Source organism: Aotus nancymaae, unplaced genomic scaffold (assembly GCF_030222135.1).
Source record: "Aotus nancymaae isolate 86718 unplaced genomic scaffold, 86718_ANA_hifiasm-v0.15.2.pri h1tg000108l, whole genome shotgun sequence".
Classification (NCBI taxonomy): domain Eukaryota; kingdom Metazoa; phylum Chordata; class Mammalia; order Primates; family Aotidae; genus Aotus; species Aotus nancymaae.
In genome coordinates, this window is record NW_026988523.1 from 38040120 (window position 1) to 38062795 (window position 22676).

The 22676-nt window shown below is 45.0% G+C and overlaps 2 protein-coding genes across 3 annotated transcripts in view; one reads left to right on the forward strand and one right to left on the reverse strand.

Moving 5' to 3' along the window:
- Positions 1-20181, reverse strand: part of AIM2 (absent in melanoma 2) — a 177432-nt gene extending 157251 nt beyond the window's left edge. Inside the window, exon 1 of the mRNA XM_021667356.2 lies at positions 19793-20181. The gene's annotated coding sequence lies outside the window, so the exon portion shown is untranslated. The remainder of the gene's footprint in view (positions 1-19792) is intronic.
- CADM3 (cell adhesion molecule 3) overlaps positions 3209-22676 on the forward strand; it is a 31567-nt gene continuing 12099 nt past the window's right edge. Inside the window, exons 1-2 of one of the 2 annotated variants that reach the window (XM_012449728.3) lie at positions 3209-3441; positions 21503-21604. In XM_012449728.3, coding sequence (XP_012305151.1) covers positions 3360-3441; positions 21503-21604 — 184 coding nt within the window. In that variant the 5' untranslated portion in view covers positions 3209-3359. The remainder of the gene's footprint in view (positions 3442-21502; positions 21605-22676) is intronic. The other variant, XM_012449729.3, reaches the window with a different exon arrangement.

Here is a 22676-nt window from a genome sequence, read left to right on the forward strand (position 1 = left end):
GACAACCTATGCCAGACTTTGTGCACGTCTCTGGGAAATGCATATTGTATGTCACAGCATTTCGGAGTGGAAAGTAACCATAGAGATCACAATCCAACATGGATACTTTTATTCTACCTATTTTCATGATGGGGTTAATCCTTGTAGGTCAGTCTTTCTTTGTAAAACTATATTCCTAGTGAGTAGGGTGGGTGCATGTAGGATACAGAGTGCACATGTAAAAAGGGCATTAGAACGACTACAGGCACGAAGTTATCCCAAATGCGAACATCCACATCAGTAGGAGAAACTACTCTTTCACTCTGAAGTACACAAGAGTGAGGAATTCCTCAAATTGGACATTGCTCTAGATTTTGTGAATGATTTTTCTTATCCTTCCTGCCTCCAAGGGTACTATCTCACACCCACACCCAGTGCTGGTAACCCCTTTATCAGCTAGCTGTATGAACACAGAAAGTCATTTAGCTTTTCCGAGTTTCATTTTCCTCATCTGTTCAACAAGGGTATTAATTAGATAATCTTGAAGGTCCTGTATACCTCTAACACTCCCTTATTCTATAATTCTAAAAGCCAGTGACTGTTTCCTATTCCCAGGAGTTAAACTGCTGCCAAACTGATGCTGATGATGCAGAAGGAGAATAAGAGCCAGTAGAAAAAGAGCATTCCAGAGTCTCATTTGCTACCTCTTAATACTCTCTGCAAAATAGCTTTCCTTTTTACCTATCATCCTTGGTTCTTGTCCCATGCAGTTACAGTAGAGGGTAGGGCCAGACCAGTAGTTATTAGAGAATTCAGGGAAGACAGGTGGAAGGGGATCACTGCAGAGCAGCAGATGGAAAAGGTGATTAATTAGAGGACTATGAGACCTAATCCTACATCCTGACCTCCCTATCCCACCCATCCCCACTCTCGCTTCCCGCCCCCCTCCATTAACCTGTCCTCTCTTAAGCCCACTTAGACGATCTCTAAGATGTCTTCTAGCTGGAAAGATAATACTCTTTATCCACTAAGACACTTTAACTAGGGTTGCCTGATCTTTCCCCTCTGAAGCTGATTCTGTTTTGAAAACACCCACATTACTGCCTGCTCTCTGCACAACTCACTTCATGCCAACACGGCCCCACCTCTGTAGGAAAGTTCAATTTTCCCAATATCTCTTCCCCACCCTCTAACTCAGCCTCTTCTCTCTCTTATAGCCAGGTTTCTGCACCCCTCAAATATAGTACCCCCTTTATTTTCACATTTTGGAGATTCTAAGATATCTGCAAACCACAGGGAGACAGAATGGTCTGGAGTCACTGAGATACGTCAAGTGGGGCAAGTCAGACAGCCAAAGATGGTTAACACTTCCCTGCAAGAAAATCTTAACTACCGAGGCACCCAAGAAATGTCCAAGAGGCAGGCAGAACCCTTCTCCCAGAAACCATCAACTCTAACAACTGTAAGAGAAAAACCGTGAGGCAGCATCCTGACAATCCAGAAGGATTTCCCTGGAGAATATTCTCTCCTGACTTCTCCATCATTGCTTGTCATTTATACAGGACTTTGCTGGTAACCAAGTACTTTCCACATCCCTGCCCTTGAGTTTCTGGGTGACAGGGACATTAACTAGATCACAAGGGGGGTGAAAAACTCTGCTTTCAAGAAGGAAAGATTACCCAAACCTTAAGGATTAGCTCAATGAGACGGTCATCAGCATAGAAAGAGAGCTGGTCTAAGAGGTAGAAGACATGCCACCAAATCCCTCATCTAGGGATAAAATATTATTAGCCTCACAGGATTGGAGGACACTTCAAAATCATATTGTTGCACATCCCAGCCAACACTTGTGTCTTCCACTATTAACTGTCAGAGTAACCTTGTTCAGTTAGCCTCCTTTGAGCCTCAGTTGTACCTATATCATTAAGGGGTTGGAATAGATATTTTTAAAGAATTCTTACATACCTAAAATTATTTTATTATAGAATTCTAACATTTAGAAATGTATTTCCAATAGCTAAGTTTCAGCAAAACTGATTCAGAAAGATCCCTGAGATAGATCAAGACTCTTTCAGAGGTAGTCACAAAGAATGGCAAACACCAGAGACTTGGGACACTTAAGCCAAGACTAAGTACGAACACCCTGCATCTCTTTTCCATCTGTTTTATGTGGCCTCAGGAGTGAGAACTGCTTTGATCACAGATGCAGGGGTCCTTAGACGGTTTCTAGATCAGACTCTTCACGAACCTTACTAACTGAAACTTGAGAAGGGCACAATCCCGCGAAAGATAAAGAAAGGAGAAAAAATATTGGAGAAAAGGACTGGGGATAAAGAGATGGAATAGGGAGGGTTAAGAAAGAAAACGACTGAGTTGCTTTGAAGGCTGCCAGATTGGGCAAGAGTCTGGGGTGAAATCACGTTTTCAGAGGGTGAGTTATTTCCTTGACATGGGATTGAGGGAGACATTGGTTTCCAAGGCCTGGGGATTTGCTGGAAGATGCCTTTCAAGAGAGATTGCCTGGGGCCACGAATTGTTGCTGGACAGATAACTATGGGCTCTTGGTAAGAGGGATTAGGGATGTTAGTGTATAGGAGAAGGATGAGAGTTAGCAGTTATCTACTGGAGATATGTCCCTGGTACATTGTTGATAGGGCGACCCCAGGGCTTAAGGCCTGGGGCCACAAATTTTTGCTGGACAGATAACTATGGGCTCTCGGGTAAGAGGAATTAGGAATGTTAGTGTTTAGAAGAAGGCTGAGAGTTAGTAGTTATCCACTGGAGAGATGTCCCTGGGTACACTGTTGATGGGGGACTCCGGGGTTAAGGGGATCCCCAGTTGTCAAAGGATGGAGGGCGGAGCTGTAGGATCTCAGGCTAGTGGGCACGCCCTTGCCCAGGCCTGCAGTGGCCGCGCTCGCCAGCTGGCCCACGGCCCTGTCGGACTCCCCTCCCTCCACCCCAAGCCTAAGAGGGGTGAGCGCGGGGTCCCACTGCTGAGCCAGCTCCCTCCCTCTGATCCACACCCGAGCCCGGCTGGCGGAGCTCCCAGGGGAGAGGGTGGAAGGCACCACGAAGGCAAGGAGGGGGTGTGGGAGGCGGGGGGAGTAGGGAATGCGGCAGCCTGGCCCCCCCGCGACCAGCCCAGCCCCCTGCCAACCCCCCTCCACCTCCAACGAAATGGTTTGCTCCGAGCGCCCTATTTAATCCCCGCGACTGCAGCAGCGCCGGCTCCCTCCTGGTCCCCACCTCGGCCCCGGGCTCCGAAGCGGCTCGGGGGCGCCCTTTCGGTCAACGTCGTAGTCCACCCATTCCCCATCCCCAGCCCCCGGGGATTCAGGCTCGCCAGCGCCCAGCCAGGGAGCCGGCCGGGAAGCGCGATGGGGGGCCCAGCCGCCTCGCTCCTGCTCCTGCTGTTCGCCTGCCGCTGGGCGCCCGGCGGGGCCAACCTCTCCCAGGACGGTGAGTGAGGGAGGGGGCGGCGCCTGGGGAGGTGGGGAGTGACCCGAGGCGGGGGCTGGGATCCGGAGTCTGGCGGAGGGAGCCTGTTGGCTTTGTTTGGAAGCGGGGTTTAAAGTCGCCAGCCGCTGCTAATACCCTTGTGTCTGTCTCTGAGCATCCGTGTCTCTGTGGACTGTGGGTGTGCCGGCGTGTGCACCCTTCTGTGTACACCACTGAGCGTGTGTCTGCGTGTGCACTGGGGTTTGGCTCTCGCGGCTGATGTCCGTTATGAGCAGCCCGAGGTCTGAATGTGTTGCTGTCCGTGTGCGCGCGCGTCTGTGTTGGTGTCTGGCTCTGCGTTTCTGTGTCAGTATCTGTGTGTATGTCTGTGTCGGTGTGTGTTGGGGGCGGAGTGAGATTTGTCGCTGTTTCAGTCAGGGCGTGTGTCGGGTGTTTGTGTATGTATGTCTGTAGGGGTTGGGTAGCCAGTGCAATCCCCTAAACTGATGTATGCAAACATTTCTGCTCCCCCGCCCGTCCCCCACCACGACCCGCGGCCCAGCTCCGAGTGGGCAGAGAAGGGGGCCTGGGTGAGGCTGCTGAGGGGGGCGTGGGGAAAGAAGGGGGCCCTTATCCTTGGAGCAAAACAACAACACAGGCCGGAGGGGGCCCAGGATGGTAACATCCCCGGCAGTGGTAGAAGCTGGGAAAAGAAATCCAGACAGGAGCAGAGGCGGGGTGGGGGTGGGGGGCGCAAAAGAAAGGATCAAGATATTTGGGGAGCAGGATGCTTGGGAAACCCAAGCTTTTCAGGGCTAAGCACTGATTTTCCCAGATTTGGGGTGGGGTAACATACCTACCCCTTTGCCCCAGTCTGGAACTCAAACCTTCTTTTAGGCTCCTAATGGTAGAGAGATGAAGGAGGGGAGTCGGGGGAAGAAAGGAGGAGGGGCCAGGGGTGAGGGGACTTGGGGAAGAGCCCCTCCCGCCCTGGGCCGGGCTATGTAGGTCAGCGCTGTGGGGGCACCTCAGCTTTCTTAAAGGCTACTAACGGTTAGTGGGATGGCAGAGGGGCAGCGTGTAGGGAAACCCGGAAGGGGGCCACAGCTCAGAGCCTCAGGTCCCTGAGGAGGGAGGGCAAGCTGTGAAGAGACTAAAGGAATGCATCCTTCTCTCCCCTCCGCCCGCCCCGGTAGGAAGAGAAGGAAGGCTGGGATGGAGGAAGGGGGAGAGGGAACAGGACCTCTGTGGAGCAAAGGGAAGTGGGGAGAGTGAAGGGGGAGGGTGGTGGCTGTGCCCGGCCAGATGCCAACGAAAAACAGAAAGAACCGCAGGGGAGGAGAAAGGGGAGGTGGCTCCTGGGCGATGGACCCAGTGGCCAGCAGGGATGGGCACAGGGCGGGGCGGGGGTGGAGAGGGGAGGGGTTGAAACTGGGGAGGATGATGTAGAGAATTTCATCTGAGGAAAACAGGCGAATAGACAGGGTGCTGGAGGAATAATCGCTCCACCTCACCTGACCTCCCCCAGCCCTGTCTCCATCATGATAAAGGAGCTTCCCCTGGTATGGGGACCCTGGGGATCCCCTCCCTTAAGTTGGCTGGCTGACTCCTTCCGCCCTCTACCCATCAAACTCCCCAAAGGGAGTTCCCGCCCTAGTCACCACAGAGACAGCAGCCTCTTCTTTCCCCTACGTGGAATCCCCTTCCCCAGAGGACTGCACTGATGACCCCACTCACTGAGGAACTGAAGGGAGTCCTTGGGGAGAGCAGGCTAAGTTAGAGACAGAGAGGCTGCTGGGTGTTTGTGCCTCAATAATGACCCTCCTACTAGGCCTTGACTTTCAGCTGCAGCCCCTGGCCTTCCTAACCTGCTGAGTTCTATAAAGAGAGGCAAATACGATCTAAACTGCAACTGTTCAGTAATGGGAACTGATGGTGCTAGGCTGGGCCCCAAAAAGAAAGACGTCATCCAGAAAGCTGTGAGCTCTTCTACTCTAAGATGTAAAAAAAACTATAGACTAGAGTAAATCAGTATACTAGCCAAGTCTTTCTTCACCAACTACACTCTTCTTTCTTGGTCCTCAAATTGGGGGCTCAGCCCCTATTCAGGCTTAAAGTTGACAGGAAGAGAAACGTTCTATCATATTTAGAAATATGTTTCAGAGCAGTGGCCTGAGAGAAACAGTGGAAGGCAGTAACTTCTGAATGGGGAATTTCTAGAGGAGAGGTGGGGAAATGAGAGATAAACAGCAGGGGTCTGTTTCCAAAGAGGAGTCAAATCAAGCATCATTTTCCTTGTTGAGCATTATCTTTACAGAAAATGGACATCTGTCTGGTGTGCAGTATCTCAGGACACACTGATGCATGAGACATAACCACCATATCTTCTATCTTAGATTAATTCTGTCTTTTAGTTTCTGGATCTAAGAAGGCCAGTGCTGATGGTGGGAGATAAATGCACAGATTTAATGCTCAGGGATAGTAATCCTGAAGACTATTTTAGCCAGGATCATGGAGATGATCTAGTACCCCCGAGTTGGCCTGAGGCCCCTGGGAAGAAGGCTAGGCAGTATTTATCTTTAACTGGTAATGTTTGACCAAAACTATGAGAGAGGCGGTGTGAAGGTATAAGGACAAGATACTCTTATGCTGATGCTTGAATTGTCAAGCGTGTTGTGGTAGCATATCTATTTTCATTTGGAATAAGAAAACAAACTTTATATGCTGCTGGGGCATATCATTCCCTGGAGTACAGCATAAATTTTTTAAGCTTCATAAGGCTGAACAGGATTGAGAGGGCAAGCAACTGATATCTAAGACTGGCCATGAGTGTTGTGGCTAGAAGTTCAGGAATGTGCCATCCACCCTTCCTTCTCACTAGTATTCACAGAAGTTGACAATTCCAGATTTGGAGAACACAAGTCCTATGAATTTAATGTGTCCTCTCTCTGGTGAACAGCTCAATACTCAACACCATGACCAGCTTTCTTGGGCTCTCCCTTCTCAAGTTATTTCCTGTGAGTTGACCTAGGGTAAAGACAGATAGATGGATAGCGTCTCTTTGATTCAGATAAGGTTATAGCAATTTAACCTTGTACTGCACTACCCCACACATGAACATCTATTTCTTCTCAATGACCTCTGTCCATGACCATCCATTCTGCAGCCCCCTGGCCAGATGCCCAGTGACGGTATCATGCCCTATGTGCCACAGAAGTCCAGCAGGCATTCTCTCTAGTGCTGCCCACAGATCTGTTTGGCAGATCGACTCCAGCCAGTTTCTGTTCCTAGTCGCAGCTGTAACTGTTCTGTTTCTGCTCCTGTTCTCCTCCTAGTTGCAGCTGTAACTCTTGGGAAAAGATATGCGCTCCTTTTAGACGTGTGCATTTTCTGGCATGGAAAAGTTAAGATCATCATAGAGACACTTGTATAGCAGAGTTTAGTTCATTCCATGAAGAACCAGTCTGTTTCATGTAGGTCCCAGTCTATGGAATGTCAGCTGCCTATCCAGCCGTTGTGTCATTCTATTCCAAGCTTCTCCATAATCTGGACAGCACTGTTGGTTTTAATAGTTTCTTCTAGGGCAGCAGTTTTCTCATTTTGTTTTTAAAACAAAGATGTGAGACATTTTTAACAAATAAGTAAAACATACCAAAGGAGAATTACTATGGTTGAAATAATGAAATAAGACCTATATATCTTTTCCCTGTCTTACTGGCTTTTACACATTCCTATAATCCTTAAGTAACTACCTAGGGTTCTACCACACAGTTCAAAATCCTCTGTCCTAGACCGATAGAATGAGCCAGCTTACTACCCCTAGGCTCTTTCTCTTTCCTCTTCCAACTGAAGAAGAAAGGAAGTCCAAATCTAATTGCAAGAGTGCCTTGTTGGAGATATTCACTATTCACTTGGAGAGAGTGACTCATAGTTCTGCAACCATAAAATTCCACAGACAGCATCTCTTTGGTGTTCTGGTTACTTTGAAATAACAAACTGAGCAGTTGTGCCATTGCTCTGTAAATTCTTAGATTTGATTTTGGTACTCCTTGCTGTTACTACTTTCTTGCAGTCAAATAATATGTAAAATTGAATCAAAAGTTTCTTTTCGTTAAATCACATGGTAGGAAGAAAAATCTTCACGGTATCACCAGAGAAGTAAAACCCCTGGGCCTGTGACTAGTCTCATTCTTTGTTGTTTCCTACTCCAGTGGAACTGCCTACTGGCTCAACTATCCCTTTTTTGTCATCTAATTCTCAGTAATGGAATTTTGCCTAGGGATGGTGATCTAGGTTCCAGATTCTTGTTGAAAGCAAGCTGTGGACTGGACCAGCTCCTTACTAACTACTGAGTGAAAAATTCAAAGTTATAAAGTTTTGGTAATTATATCTTCTTTTATTTTTCATGTTAGAATGTAATATTTCATGTTTAACCATTGGCTATAGGCCCGTGCACTAGAACATTTTGTTTCCTGTATGGGGTCATGTTTTAGAGGTCCACCCATAATCTCTGAGAATAGCAATCCCCACGGAAGACACAGAGAAGCAAACTATCAGAAAAGGACCTGGAGAAGCAAGCCATGAGAAAAAGATTCCATTTCTAAAAGCTTGCTCAGATTAAGTATAAACACTCCATATCATCATAAAATGAAGAAGAACAAGTTTCCAGGGCTAGAGACCTGTTTCTGCCTCTAGGATCAGCAGTAGTGATGACTTTTTTTACAGGATCAGAACCAGCTGGTGCCCAGGGCTCCAATAACTACCCAAGTAAAAACTCAGTCCAATCCTGTTATATATGACAACGAGATCCATCCCTTCTAGTACAGAGAAGTCAAACTCTCAGGAGGCTTGAACACATGAAGCTGTTGTGATTTTTACACAATAGAAGCTAAGATGCCAAGAAGTAAAGGTACATATTCTTCACCGAAGCAGCAAGTACTAAATAATCATCTCTCTCTTCATCAAAATTTTCCTAAGCCTTAAGACAGTCATCAAGTTTCCCAAAAGAGAGACTTCTAAATCCTGAGAACAATATTCTGCTTAAGAGGCATGATTCCATACCTCTCTTCCAGGTGTGACTGTTTGAACTACTTACAGCAATTTTGGATACATTAGGGCATTCTGAGTCTGAGACATCTCATACCCTACCTGATGAAAATACACATTCTGACTTTCTTGTGCCCTACTGTCACTGAGGGGGCACAGGCTCTCTGTTCCCTCTTTAGAAGATAGGCCTAATTTTACTCATGATAAGTTGTAGCACATTAAAAGCCCCTCCATCACCACTAATATCTAGGCAACATAATCGCAGAGGCTAATGTTGACAAACTCAGTCTGGTGGTGGTCCTCATTTTTCAGCACAATCTCTTGGCTGTATATCAACCTGACAGGTTCAAACAAAGCACTTCAGGAGACCTTATAGAGCAAGTGATGAACGTAGAGTGATTCTAGTAGAAACCATGATGTCTGTTCTCTTAGTTCCTGTGCTTGAGAGCTGGCTGCCTTACCCCATGATCCCAGTTCCCCTGTACTTTGTAGAGCATACTATTATACCTGTGCTTTGAGCTCTCCATGGTGCTAGCCCCTGACAGTGACACGCCAGGCTTTTCTTGTTGCTCTCCATGGTCCTGTTTTACCTCCAAGTTTCATAATCACCTTATTCTCCACAGTGCAGTCCCCAGAACAGGGCTGGAATCTCCCTCACCTGACCACAAACACACACATGATCTTGGTTATGGTCCCTGACCCATTCCATCACAAATACAGAACAAAACTCTGAGATGCAGATCTAGGAAGTCCTCCCGGCCATCTGATCAACTGCAGGAAGGGAACAGAAGGGCAAGCAATTCTCAAGTTAAAAAAGAAGTGCTAGAAGGGTTTTATAAGATGCTCAGGAAATTGTGGCCTACAGTGACCTCGAATGGCCTCAAAAGAACTGAATGTTTTGTCATATTTGGATTCATAGATTAAAAATAGAACTATATATAGTTCTGTTTTAGATCAAGATAGTATTGCTCATATATATGATAACCATACACAGTTGTACTTTGGTATCCATGAAGGATTGGTTCCAGGACCTCCCACAGATACTAAAATCTGCAGATACACAAGGCCTTGATATCAAATGGAGTAGTATTTGCATATAACCTATGCACACTCTCCTGTATGCTTTGTCATCTCTAGATTACTTATAATACCATATACAATCTAAACACTATGTAAATAGTTGTTTTACTGTATTGTTTGGGTGATAATGACAGGGAAAATGTCTAAACAAGTTTAGTACTGGCACAACTTTTAAAAATATTTTCCAGCTACTCAGGAGGCTGAGGCAGGAGAACTGCCTGAACCCAGGAGGCGGAGGTTGCGGTGAGCCGGTTCGCGCCATTGCACTCCAGCCTGGGTAACAAGAGCGAAACTCCGTCTCAAAAAAAAAAAAAAAAAAAATTTCAATCTACAGTTGATTGAGTCTATGGAGGTGGAACCCATGGATATGCAGGGTTGACTGTATACAGTATAAGTGTGGAATGCAAAATGAATCCTACTCAGTTTATAAACATGTGCCTCTTAACAGAACTCTGAGCATGACAACCAACTCTAACTCTCCTGTCATGGTGCTTTTTTTACCCTTTCCCCTCAACCTTAGCAAAGATAATACATGACAATGGGTCATCAGCATAGATAATGGAGGAACCCAGTCAATGAGAGGCATAGAAAACAAGTATCAAGTCTACATCCATATAATCCTGAACATATCAGATCTTGTCTGATCTTGCAAGCTAAGCAGGGTTGGACCTGGCTAGCACTTGGGTGGGAGAAAACAAGTATCAAAACCTTGACTTAATGCCCCCACCTTTATAACTACCTTGTACAAAACTAAATGGCTTTAAATATAACCATCTTCTCCCAGAGAGCACAGGTCCTTGGCCATATCTCAGTAGATGCATGTTTAAACTGTACTCTGCTATGCTTTGAGGATATCTTCCCATAAACCAATGATGTCAAATGGGGCAGGGGGCCGAGAGTGCTCAGCCCCTGTCAGTCTTAGATTAGCCAGCCTGTTCTTCACATCACATTAGAACTACACAAGCTTCTCATCTCATAAATGCTGATTTTTCCATGTCAATTTATGGATAAAAGTTAATATAATCGTTAGTTCTCATGAGTGACCTACGGCAGAGTATTGCTGGAGAGGCAGGCTTCCAGAATGAATTTCCAGGACTCCTCTTTCATTTCTTCATTTGAAACAAGGAGAAACTTCATTCTTCAAGGACAGGTAATGAGAGTGATTTATCTCTATGAGCGAGCCTTCAGCAAGACAGAATTAGGGTTATAGGAACAGCTGGAGTGTCTCCCATCTACTCATCTTCCTAAGTCCCCTGTTCTCATGAAGAGCAGGTGGGTTTCAGAAAGGACTCAAATACAGAAATCTCAACATATTTTTCAGTACATATATCATCCTTTAATGTGAACTCTTACCTCTGGGATTCTTTAACCTTCTCTTCTCTATCTTTCTCTTGGAAGTCTCCAAGAGAACAATAAGAAAGCTAAATAACTTAAAGAACAAACTAAAATGTTGTCTTCTCTAAGGATTTATTTTCCCTTTCCTCAACTAGACTTACACTAATTGTGTATTGATTGCTAATTATAAGCACCTTTAGCTCATTTACTTGTAGTTCAGGGTCAAGAAGATCAGGTGCATCACCTTGCCCTAGGGGAAAAAAAGAAAAAGAAATGAAGGCTGATGTCTCAGCCACTCATCTGTAGGCTAACCATTATTCATTTCTCTCCTTTTTTCATATACTTCAAAATATTGGCAAGGTAGGATGAACAGCTAGTACTTCTGACACCAGATTTTACTGGAAATATCCAGATTCTTGTTTCTATGTTTATTTTTACCCTTCTAGGACCTGCCTCTTTGCTTCCAATTCTGATTTCAGTAAGTACATCAATGACAGGTAACTTGGAAGTTAGCATAGCGGTCAGTCAGTCTTTGAAGAGCCTGGAGCTGAGTTCTTGAGTTATTATAAAATGAGAGCCAGTTTTACCATCTGCTCCTAATCATTTTTTTTTTTTTTGCCCAGAAAATGCAAAAATTACAGTGGAACAATTGCACTCACTAGTTCTTACTGTAGTTCTTAAAGATATTTGCAAATACATATTATATGTTTCTTCCCCTAATCTGTATCCTCTAATCTCACACAAATAAAAAAATCACCACCACTAAGCCCCTGAGCCCCTCATATTTTCATTTATCCTCAACTGCCACTTAATGCCAACTTTTTTCTGGTTTCCAAGCCCTGGAGTCCAATGTCAGTGACAGATGGACTGAGCCTCAGCCCTGGAGAGGAGAGGATTCTGGCCCTCTCCTGGGGAGTTTGAGCAGAAGAGAGAGCCTGAATTCTGCTTTGGGGAGAATCTCTGAGTTTAAGCCATATGGTTTTCTGGAAGTAAGGGGTTCTGACTAATATGGGCATGTGAAAAGGGCTCTATATCTGGGTCATAATAAAATCTGTGCATCCATGTCAGACAAAAAAAACCACAGAAATATGATTAGTGAGAATCATGGTGTGTTGTGTGTGTGTTGAGGGGCACGTGCCAAAATATGCATGCATCTTAGGGAATAAAAACACATGTTTGCCCACATCAAATAAGAGACACTCAACTGAGACTTAAGAAGAGAGATAGAGTTCTTTATGCTAGAACAATATTATTTTCCATTTTGGGGACTGAAATCTGTAGACTCGGGAGAATGTATCTGTTTCACAGAAGAGTTAAATTCTCAGGAAGGTACAAAGTGAGGCTAATGTGAACAATGTACCGCAATTTTAAAAACACAGATCTTTTTTTTTTTTTTTTAGTGAGAAGAGTGTAGGGAGACTAAATAGCAGTTCGGATTGGGGGAATCAGTAAAACTAGAGTAGTGCGGGTGTGTAGAGCGGAACACATTTTTCTTCATGTAATGCTCCTAACCATTGCCCTGAACCTGTCATCCACACCCCAACTCTGATCATCCAGTGAAGGGAGACAGTAACAACAAGTCAGGAAAATCAGAACCAGCAGAGATGAATGCTTTCTTGCTTGACTTCTAACAAATTAAACTTTTTCACAGTATTGTTGTCCCACCACACCAAGCCATCAGCCTGAAATATCTAAAGTGCAACAAAAGGAGCATAGGAGAATAAGACAGAGCCCAGTGAGAAAGGGAATTCATCCATGCCCTCAGACAGGTATTGGGGCACTGGGATAGGTACTGCAGAGTATGAGCAAGTTGTTGGAACCTGGGCTGAGATTTCTCATCTCCAGAGAATCTATTCTTTACTTCTCCCTGATTTTCTGGACTTTCTGGCCCATTCTCAGTCTCTATTTTCCCATACCCTTCCAATGAGCTAAACTGAATTCTGCGTTTGACTCTGCTATGTTTCCTTTCTCAAGTACTTTCCTAAGATGGGGGGGCTTTCCCCCCGTTCTATTACATATGTGTGAAAGCAGTAAGATACATTGAGGGTAAGGGTATAAAATTCCTCTACTTAGTTTAAGGGGACAACTAAGAGTTCAGTCTGGCATCCTGGCTGTATTAAATTAGAATGCAGATTTTAAGTCATACCTGTCAGTATGTCTAAAGTGTTTGATCATAGTGAGAAGGGAATGAGGAGATGGAATAAACAGACACTCCTAAAATGGCTCAGGGCTGTTATTATCCTGTCTTCAGGATACTACCCCAAAACAACTGAGGAGAGTCAGTACCTGCACACAATCTGTGCTCTAGAGGTCCTCACTGAGTCCTCCCCTGTGCTCAGTTTCACCTCAGCCCCTCACCCTCAGTGCGGAACACTAGATGCTTGTCTAGAGCACATAGCCCAGTCCCAGAAGGAAGCAGCTAAGTAAAAGAAGAGACTCTTTTGGGATCAAATCCCCTTCCTTTCTGTCTCTCGACTGCAATTCTTCTTGCTACAACTCAGTATTGGCTACAGAGGGGCTTGTTTTGGTTGGGGGCCAGCCCAGGGCTCCCTCCTGGTGCTAATGCACCGAGAACACTGACTCAATAGCAAATCAAAGCAACAGCTGTCCCCACCTCCTTCCCTGCCACCCACTTCCCAGTCTCTGCTCCTCAGAATCTTAACTAAGTCTCTGAGGGCCCCCCTCAGCCTACCACAAGCCCACTTCTGCCTCCAGATTTTTTTCTCTCTCTAGCTCAAGAATAGGACATGTTCCTCTGCTTTTTTTTCTCTTCTGTTCTGGCCTCTGTCTCCTGCTTCACAATCAGGTTAGCATTCCCTCAGCTCTTCACCGTGCAGGTGCCAGCAAGCACACACACATATGCACACACACATGCACACGTGCACACACATGCACACACACATGCAACCTGTCCTCACAGTCACCCTTTTTAGCTCCAAAGGGCATGGCAGTGACTTCTGCCTGATGTCCTCTTCTGTGTGAACTGGAACCTGCCAGTAAAGCCCTGAACGGTATGAAGACACCATCTGCCCCATCTTCAGGGACTCCCTCTTCATCATAACCCAACTTTTCCAACCTACTGGGCATTTAGTAGACTTACTTCTCATAAGGTCCATGGTCCTGGAGTTCTTCAGTGCCATGTACAGAAGATGGGGCATAGGAAGGGTGGGTGCCAGTGGAAATAAAATCACACTCAGTGTCAACCACTGAATTAGTCAGTCCACAAGGACTGCTATGAAATGCCAATGGGTGCAGGTCCCACTCACTGCCTGTGTGACCATGCTCAAATTCCTAAACCTCTCTGAGCCTTGGTTCCTCGTATTTGCAATAAGAGGACTGGACCAGATGATACTTAATATCTTTCCAACTATAAAAATCTATGCTTCTAAGAATCATAGAGGGGAGAATATTTTGGTCAGAATTAGGTGAAACAGAAAGAAAAAAGGAATTACTGAACTTGGGCAATAGAGAGTCAGGAAGGGCATTAGTCCCATCCTTCTATAAAATCAAAAAGATCTTAGAAATAACCACCTCTAGGCTGGCTATGGTGGCTCACGCCTGTAATCCCAGCATTTTGGGAAACTGAGTGAGTGGATCACGAGGTTGGGAGTTTGAGACCAGCCTGACCAACAAGGTGAAACCCCATCTCTACTGAAAATACAAAAATTAGCTGGCCATGGTGGCGTGTGCCTGTAATCCCAGCTGCTCAGGAGGCTGAGGCAGGAGGATCACTTGAAGTCAGGAGGCGGAGGTTGCAGTAAGCTGAGATTGTGCCACTGCACTCCAGCCTGGGCACGACAGAGTGATACTCCATCAAGAAAAAAAGAAAAGAAAAGAAATAACCACCTCTGACCATTAGGATTCAGCAGACAATGACCAGATATGCAAGTTGACTGCAAGGTTTTAGGAAATAGGTAAAATATATGTATTCATACCTTAAAGTTTGGATAGGGGAAAACATTTGAATTTTGTCTTAAGATTTGGATATTAAAAAATCTTTAGAATAATTTTTTTCAGTGAGAACCAAGGGTTAACTCTAAGACAAGCTTTTAATTTTAACCCTACCTTAACACCCACCACAGGCAAGCTAGCTAACTATCCCAAAGATTCCCTCCTCCTTCAGCCTGGAAAAGCCTAGCCACACACCATTCCAAAAGCGGAAAACAAAAGCCTTTCATTTTTAACCTGCTTAGGATTGAACCAAAAGATGTCTGTAATAATAAACCTGTTTGAGCCCAGATTGGTACAAGTTCCTTCCAAATCTAAATTTCTTGGGTAATTCAATAGTGCAGGACCCGTGAGTCCATAAATCTCTGATCTCTGGGCCTAGGCTTTACCAAGCTGAGCAGCTAATCCACATGTTAGGCCTTCTTATAGTGAAGATTCTGTTTTCCATTCCTATTGACCATCTATTTTCACTCAAATCCTGTATGCCTCCTAGGAGAGTAAAGCAAAGCTGGGACAGAGTAGTTTATCAAGAGGCTGCTTAATAAACAAGACTCTAGGAGGAAAAACCAGACAGCAACAGAAATAATAGAGGGAGGGAACAAGGAGGAGCAAGGTCTCAGTAGCCCAGCCAGAAAAAGGGTGGATGGGGCAGTGAGGTGGAGAGAAGGCTTAGATCAGGGAGGCAGGCAGCTGAAGCATGACTGAGCTCTGAAGTTCCAAAGTGGATGTGAGCTTGAGCGCACTGGAGCTAAGGAAAGGAGATGCTTTAGGAGATCCTGCTGCCTGTGAGGGGACAAGAGGCCTTTCCCTGAGGAGCAATGAAAAACGTAAAAAAATAGTACCTGAAAAGAAAGAGGGTCCCAGATGACAGAGTAACTCCCACCCCATAGGGCCCAGCTTCTATTTGACTGCACTGTTATATCGTGGCCATAAGGAAATTAGGAATTTAAGGGAAGACATAGTTAGAAAGGAATGGAGGGCAGGAAGTAAGAGAATATTTTGACATTCAGGCAATCAAAGTCTTAGATTAAGAATTTACAAAGTGACTTCAGTAAATATGGCATCGCTGCGGGCTGCCCAAAAACAATCGAAGGAAATTAACTGTCCAGAGTTCCTTCTGACCAGGGTTTTGTGCACTACAGGCAAAGCAACTCCCCAAAATCTTGAAGTTTTCATCTCAATCAGAATTCAGATGGAACTGGTCTGATTTCTTTCAAATGCACAATCAAACATTCACTGTCAAAGAAAACTGTCACTCTGAGCATAAAGAAAAGCTCCAGAGGCTAAGTTCTAATCCTGATTTTGCCATGGCCAGTTTCTTGTGTGTGTGATCCAAACGAACACAGAATTCACTAAGAAGCTGGGGTTAGGGAAAAATGAGAATGACATAATCTGGACAAGGAGCCCAGGAATGGATGTAGATAAACCATTCTAAAAGTGGGTCCCTTCAGTATTCTGGGCCACAGCCCCCAATATGTTTTTCCCTTGGAGATAACACTCCTCCACCCACCTGTCATGGTAGTCGTGAGGAATAACAAGTAGGCTGGGATGAACAGTATTTTTAACTCTGGAGTTAGAGAAATGCTGAGTCATCATCATCATCATCACCATCATCATCAACTCCTACTCAGGGAGCTGTTTTTTTCTACAGTCAGGGAAGTGGGACTCTGGACCCAGGCACTGGCAAGGCCACCAGCAGTTATGCAGGAGAGCTCTGTCCTCTTGTTCCACATCTGACATGTGCACCTGTGACCCTGTTTATGGCTGAAAGGCCTACAATATGTTGTAGGTCCCCAAAACAGACAAGGCAGGGATGATTTAACCAAGCAATCAGGGGTTATACTGGAAGACTTTCATAGACTTCTAAAGTTACTTAAATTCAAGACAATACATATTTATTTATTTGAGTCACTCATTTATTTATTCAACAAATATTTATTGAGCACTTACTATGTGTGAGATCCTGTGCTATGAGTGAAAAACTCCGTAACAGGTGCCAATGCTGCTTTAAAGAAGCACATTAGTAATTCTCCAATTCCCACCTCTGCCACTCTTAAAATGAACAATCAATCAGAAGAAAATTAGTAGGTGAAAGGGCTACTTTATCCTTTGAAATGCTGGAAATCCTAGAGATACTAGAACCCATGAGCAAATAAACCAAGAATTAAGTAACCTCCAAAGCAATTCAGAACAAATAAGATAATTTTTTAGTTTTCAGCCTAGGTGCAAGAGTGCTATGAATACACAAGGAGATTTTTTTTTAACTAGATATGCTATTTGCTTGGTTCTCTGAAGAGTCCCACATGGTGAATCACTTAAGAGTGCATGAAATAGTCCCAAAGGTATAGACGCAGGCACATTAAGGCATCCAAGTAAAAATATAATTCAATGGGTATGAACCACAGGACCACCAATATCACAAGCACCCATTTCCAATTTGCTATACTTTCATTTTCATCATACTCCAGGTGAATTTTGTAAATATTCTTTAGGTGAGCCACCCCTGGCCAGCAATGCAACAAGGAATCTCTCCCACATTATGCTCTATGCCACCACTACACACACAAAATAACATGCTTCTACAGAGTGGGACAGTGTAGTAAATATGTGCAGAAGGCCTGGGCTTTGTGGTCTGAGAGGTCTAAGTTTAAAGTCCATCCTGTCCCAGTACTTCTTAGATACATCATATGAATAAGTTTCTTGACTCAGTTTTAACATGTGTGTCATAATACCTATATATTAAAAGGTTGCTGTTATGGAATAATGAATATATAGCACCTAATTTGGATCCTGATATACAGAAACTGTTGATAAATACCAATTTCTTCTGTCTTATAGTTTTCTGATTAGCCTACCATCTCCCTTGGCCTGTTTCTTCCTATCCTGTTTGGTTTGCTATTTCCTCTCTACTGACAGATTTTGAACCTAACTCTCACAATAGAAGACGCTCAGTATCAGATTCATTTAGTAAAGAAATATTTATTAAAGCACCTCTTATATGTAATATGCTGCATTAGGGCCAATACTGGATACAGAATTCATCAGGTCCTACCTATGGAATCTTTATAATTTGGGAGGAAAGTCGAACTTGCAGTACAAAGTGGAAAGAAGTGCATAATTTAAGAAAAAGCAGATCAAGTGTGTAACTCAGAGAAATGGGGAATTATTTCCATCTGGGACAATCAGGGAAGACTTCCGATCAAGGAAATGCCACAAAATGTATACTGTGCATAGATAAGGTTTAGACATGTGCAGATGGGTGAAGGGCATTATCAGCAAAGTTCTTGTAGGAAAAGGAATGGATGCAGGAAAACAAAGCATTCACAGAATTCCAAATGGCTTCGCTTGCCTGGAATGCGGGGTGAGTGAAGTAGCGAAAAGACAAAACTGAAAGGAAGCTTGGCATCAGACTATCCAGGACCTTAAAAGCCAGGCTGACAACTCTGGGTATTATCTGCAGACAGTGGAGAGTCAGTGATGGTTTCTAAGGAGGGAAACAATCTGACCAATACGACCGACCGAAGCGCTCTTCGTTTGTTCTTCTACCTGAGCAGCCTGGGCCTTCTCTCACTAAAGGTTCTATGGTCTCAATGACAGAAGCTCCTTCCAAGCTCCTATTTCCACTTCAAATTCCATACCACCCATTCAGAGTACTCCTAAGTTTTCCTTTTCCGTCTGAATTCATTGAGGGAATTCATGCTGATGTCATAAATGACTGACACAATCTGAATCCAAAGAAGGTACAAGTGTTTCACAACCCAGGTTATAATTTCTGTTACATATCCATGTTTCTGTTGATAGCATTATCAACAATCATTCACTCTCTGGGGAGTGGTCATTCGGAATTTATCATACAGGCTTACAATTTTATAAAAATGATGAGATAACTTTCAAGCATATTAAGAGACAGTTCTCAAGAGACAACATGAGATTATAAGTGCATTTCAAAATTAGAGGGAAAAATGTCACCCGTGGGGGAAGAAAAACAAAACAGCCAGTTCTTGCGCAGTTTCTTGACACCACAAATGAGAGTGAGTTCTCTGTAAACCTACAGAGGCAATATATCATGCATATCCCCAATAGGCCATTTATTGGAGATTATTTGGTTATCAGTCCTCTCATCTGAACAATCCGGTTTGGTTTGAATGATCTACATCACTTATTCATCCTATGCAGAAAGAAGATGCCTGTGAAATGCAGGAGGAGGGGAGGGATGAAAGAAATATGAGCAAAGAGAAAAGCAACTGAGGAGGATGCAGAAAAAAGCACAGATGAAAGAAGAAGCAGGAGAGTGAAGACTAAGCCCATGCTGTTGGACAGAATACATGCTCTGCCTGATTAACAATATACATAGCACAATGCCAAGTGTGGCTGAATGAATTACCAGAGCCAATTAAATGTACTGAGAGCCCACTATGGGATAAGTGCTAAAGATACAACGATGAATAACTTAAGGCTCCTGCTCTTAACCAGCTCAAAGTTTAGATGAGGAGACTGATAACTAAACGAGTAAATCACACTGGAATGCCGTAAGAAATATAAAATGTTGAAAAAGCCCCCAAAGCACCATCAGAGAAAGGATTCTCAAGAGGTATACTATTTGTGTGCCTTTAGGTAAATAATTGAACCTCATTCTAAAAAGGAATTCTATCTGGCTGCCTGTCTCTTGAGTTTGTTTTGAGATTAAATGAATTCGTGGTTGAAAATCCACTCTGTAAATGGAAAGTCCTATACCATGGTATGAGACGGCTATTTCCTCCATTCATTTGGGCAAAGGCCTATTTAGCACTCACGGTGCACTGGTTACCAACACAGAGGGGCTGAATGTCGACTCCTCTCCGTCTTCTCCCTCTCCCTCTGCCGTCCCACACCTGGGCACAACCAATTTGGTTCCCTACTGTGTGTTGACGCTGACGCAGTGCACCCACGAACACACAACGGGAAAAACAACGTGAACACTCACCACCTTCAGGTTGCCTCCATCCTCCAGGTGCACGGAAGGTAGCAGGGTGAGTGTGGGGGGCGCTCAGGGAGAGCCCCTGCTGGAGGTGACAGCGCTGGCCCCTCTCCTTCTCTCATTCTCATCCTGCTTGCCTCGCTTTTATCAACACTTCCCTTTCCCGCCTTTCTTGCCTACTTCTCTCTGCTGTTTTTCTCCGTTTTCTCTGCTTTACTCCCTCTCAGCATTTGGGCATTAGCGCTTCTCCCATTTAAGAACAGAGTAATTACTAAAATCTCCTGGAAGCTGCCTGAGAGGAGCAGTGAAGAGGGGAGGTGCCTGCATGGAGGCCAGGGAACCTCGGTGCTAGGGCTCTCTAACGCTGCCCGCTTCCTGCCTGACTCCCTCCCCGCGCAGGCCTCCCGTTCTCCCCCTTCCCTCCCCACCCCTCTTTCTCCTGTACCCCTCGACTTCTCCCTTCCCTCTCCTCTCGTCCCTCGCCCCTTTCCCTTGGCTTCTGATTAGGCAATTCTCTCCCTAGTCCTGTCCTTTTCTTCCTCAGGGACCCCAAGCCCGCGTCCCACCTCTTTCCTTTTTAATCTCGACCTCCCGGCCCCCGCGCGCCCTCTCTTGGTCCTGGCGCCCCCTTCTCCCCCTCCTCTTCCACCAGCCTCTTCCCAGCGGGCTCTCGGGCGCGCCGGGACGGCGGGCGAAGTTCTCCCGCGACTCTCGGGCCCGGACGCGGAGCAGCCCCGGGCTCCGCTCAGCAGCTGATGAGCTCACTGAATTTTGCGCACTTGATTGGCTACACCGGGGCGCTGCGGCGGGAGACCCTGAATTGATTCACGAGGCCGGTTTCTTTGTCCCTCCGCCTCTTCAGGTTGGGCTGGGGGCAAGGCCCGTGGCACGGAGTTACCCTGCAGGAAGAGAGGCGAGGCGGGGACTCAGGCCCTGGAAAAGGGGTTTGTGGTTCCAGAGGAAGGAGCAGGCCCCGTCATTAAGTTAAAAGATAATTTGAGTATCCCATAGAGGGTAACAATCTGGGAAGATGTGGTACTACTTACAACCCTAACCACCTGTGTTTCTTCAATGGTGGGAGTCTCACATTGAAACAAATAGAGCTTTACATTTAAAATCAGGCATTTAATTTCTAGTCTTCATCTCCTGTTCGTATGACCTTGGGCGAGTCATTCTATTTCCACTCTGCAAAATAGGAATGACAGTGTCCTTGTACTTACTTTACAGGTTTATTAAGAAAATTACATGTGAAAGTATTTTCTAATTATCAAACGTGTAGTAATTTTAGTGAATCATACGGTGGAGCAGAAACAATTCTGGATAAGGAAGGAGAACTCTTAGGCGGTCTTTCATTTTTCAGTGGTGACCTTCACCAAGTCACTTTTAACCTTTAAGGGTTTCATTGGCCTCATCTGCGAAGTGGGAGAACTGGACTGGATGAACTCTTAAGATTCCTTTGGCTCTAACATTCTATGATTGACTGATAAAAGTTAGCATCCTCCTTTAATTCACCCCTTCAGAGAAAAAGTCACTTCCTTTCTCAGGACTCTAGTTAATTTCTCCCCTTGGTGAGAAACCTACCTTCTCTTAGGTATCCTGGTGAACCTACTTTTCCTAGGGACCTAGCCTTTCCCACATGCCCAGCAGTGAAAGTCGAGCCCCACACTGTAGCAGGATACATGTAGGGCTCATGCTTGATGGAGGTTCTCTCCCCAGGCTACTGGCAGGAGCAGGATTTGGAGCTGGGAACTCTGGCTCCACTCGACGAGGCCATCAGCTCCACAGTCTGGAGCAGCCCTGACATGCTGGCCAGTCAAGGTGAGAATCCAGGCCCCCTCATCTCAATGTCCCTCAGTTCCCTCACTCATCCTCACATCCTCTCCCACTCATGTTGCCTCCACCACATGTTCTCACTCCTCTCATTACCACACAGCACTGTCTCCCTTCCATCTGACATTTTAGTTCTTAGTCTGCACCACCAAATTCTGTTGCACCTACTCCTTCTTCCCTTACTCCAGTACAGAGACCTCTGTACCCCCTACACTTCTTTCCAAAAATAAAATGATTCCAGGGGAATATATTACTCAGAATAAAGAGGTCCTGGAAAGACACAATCGAGGTGGAATTCTTCAAAGGGAACCAGGGACAAAGGGATGACTGGTCAAAAATTGGCACGTGGCTATGGTAAATGAAAGGTTTCTCAAACCATTTGTTAAGAGGTTTTAGGAATGTATCACTTTCAACTTTACCCCAGCCAGCTCAATCCCTTGTACACTAATCTCAGAATCATAGTTTTAATGCTCAGTTTAGATGATGACTTGAGAAGTGTTTCAATGAAAAGAGCACCGCATTGAGAGACACGGGAACAGAGTTCTAGTTCTAACTCAAATTAGTACAATGAGCTTAGGCAATCATTGCATCTCCATTGCCTCATTGCCTACATTTGTAAAATGAGGGATTCCACGATCCCAAAGATCTCACTCGGTTCTACTAAGTTTTACAATTCTTAATGCTGATACTAACAACCAGGCTTGTGCTCCAATTTGGGAACAGTCACCCTGAACAGTCGATGCTATCAGTCCATGGCATCAACTCCAGCACAAACATCTTCATTCTCGGGGCCTCTGCTCTGCTGGGAGCACCCACTGAGTATTTCCTGGAAATGGAATTCCAGAAACCAAGAAAAGAATAAGCAGTCAGGGGTAAGATGGGTGCCAAAGGGAGCATGGAATTGTCTTAAAATTCTCTATAGGGGAATATAGGAAGTAAGTCTCTCAGTTTCCTATTCAGACATAAGCAATGTTGGTGAAATGATTTAGTATCAAGGAACAGATTTTTTTGGTGGAGATTTTAGAAGCAGAGCTGGAAGGTGGTGTCTGTTTTAGATTTG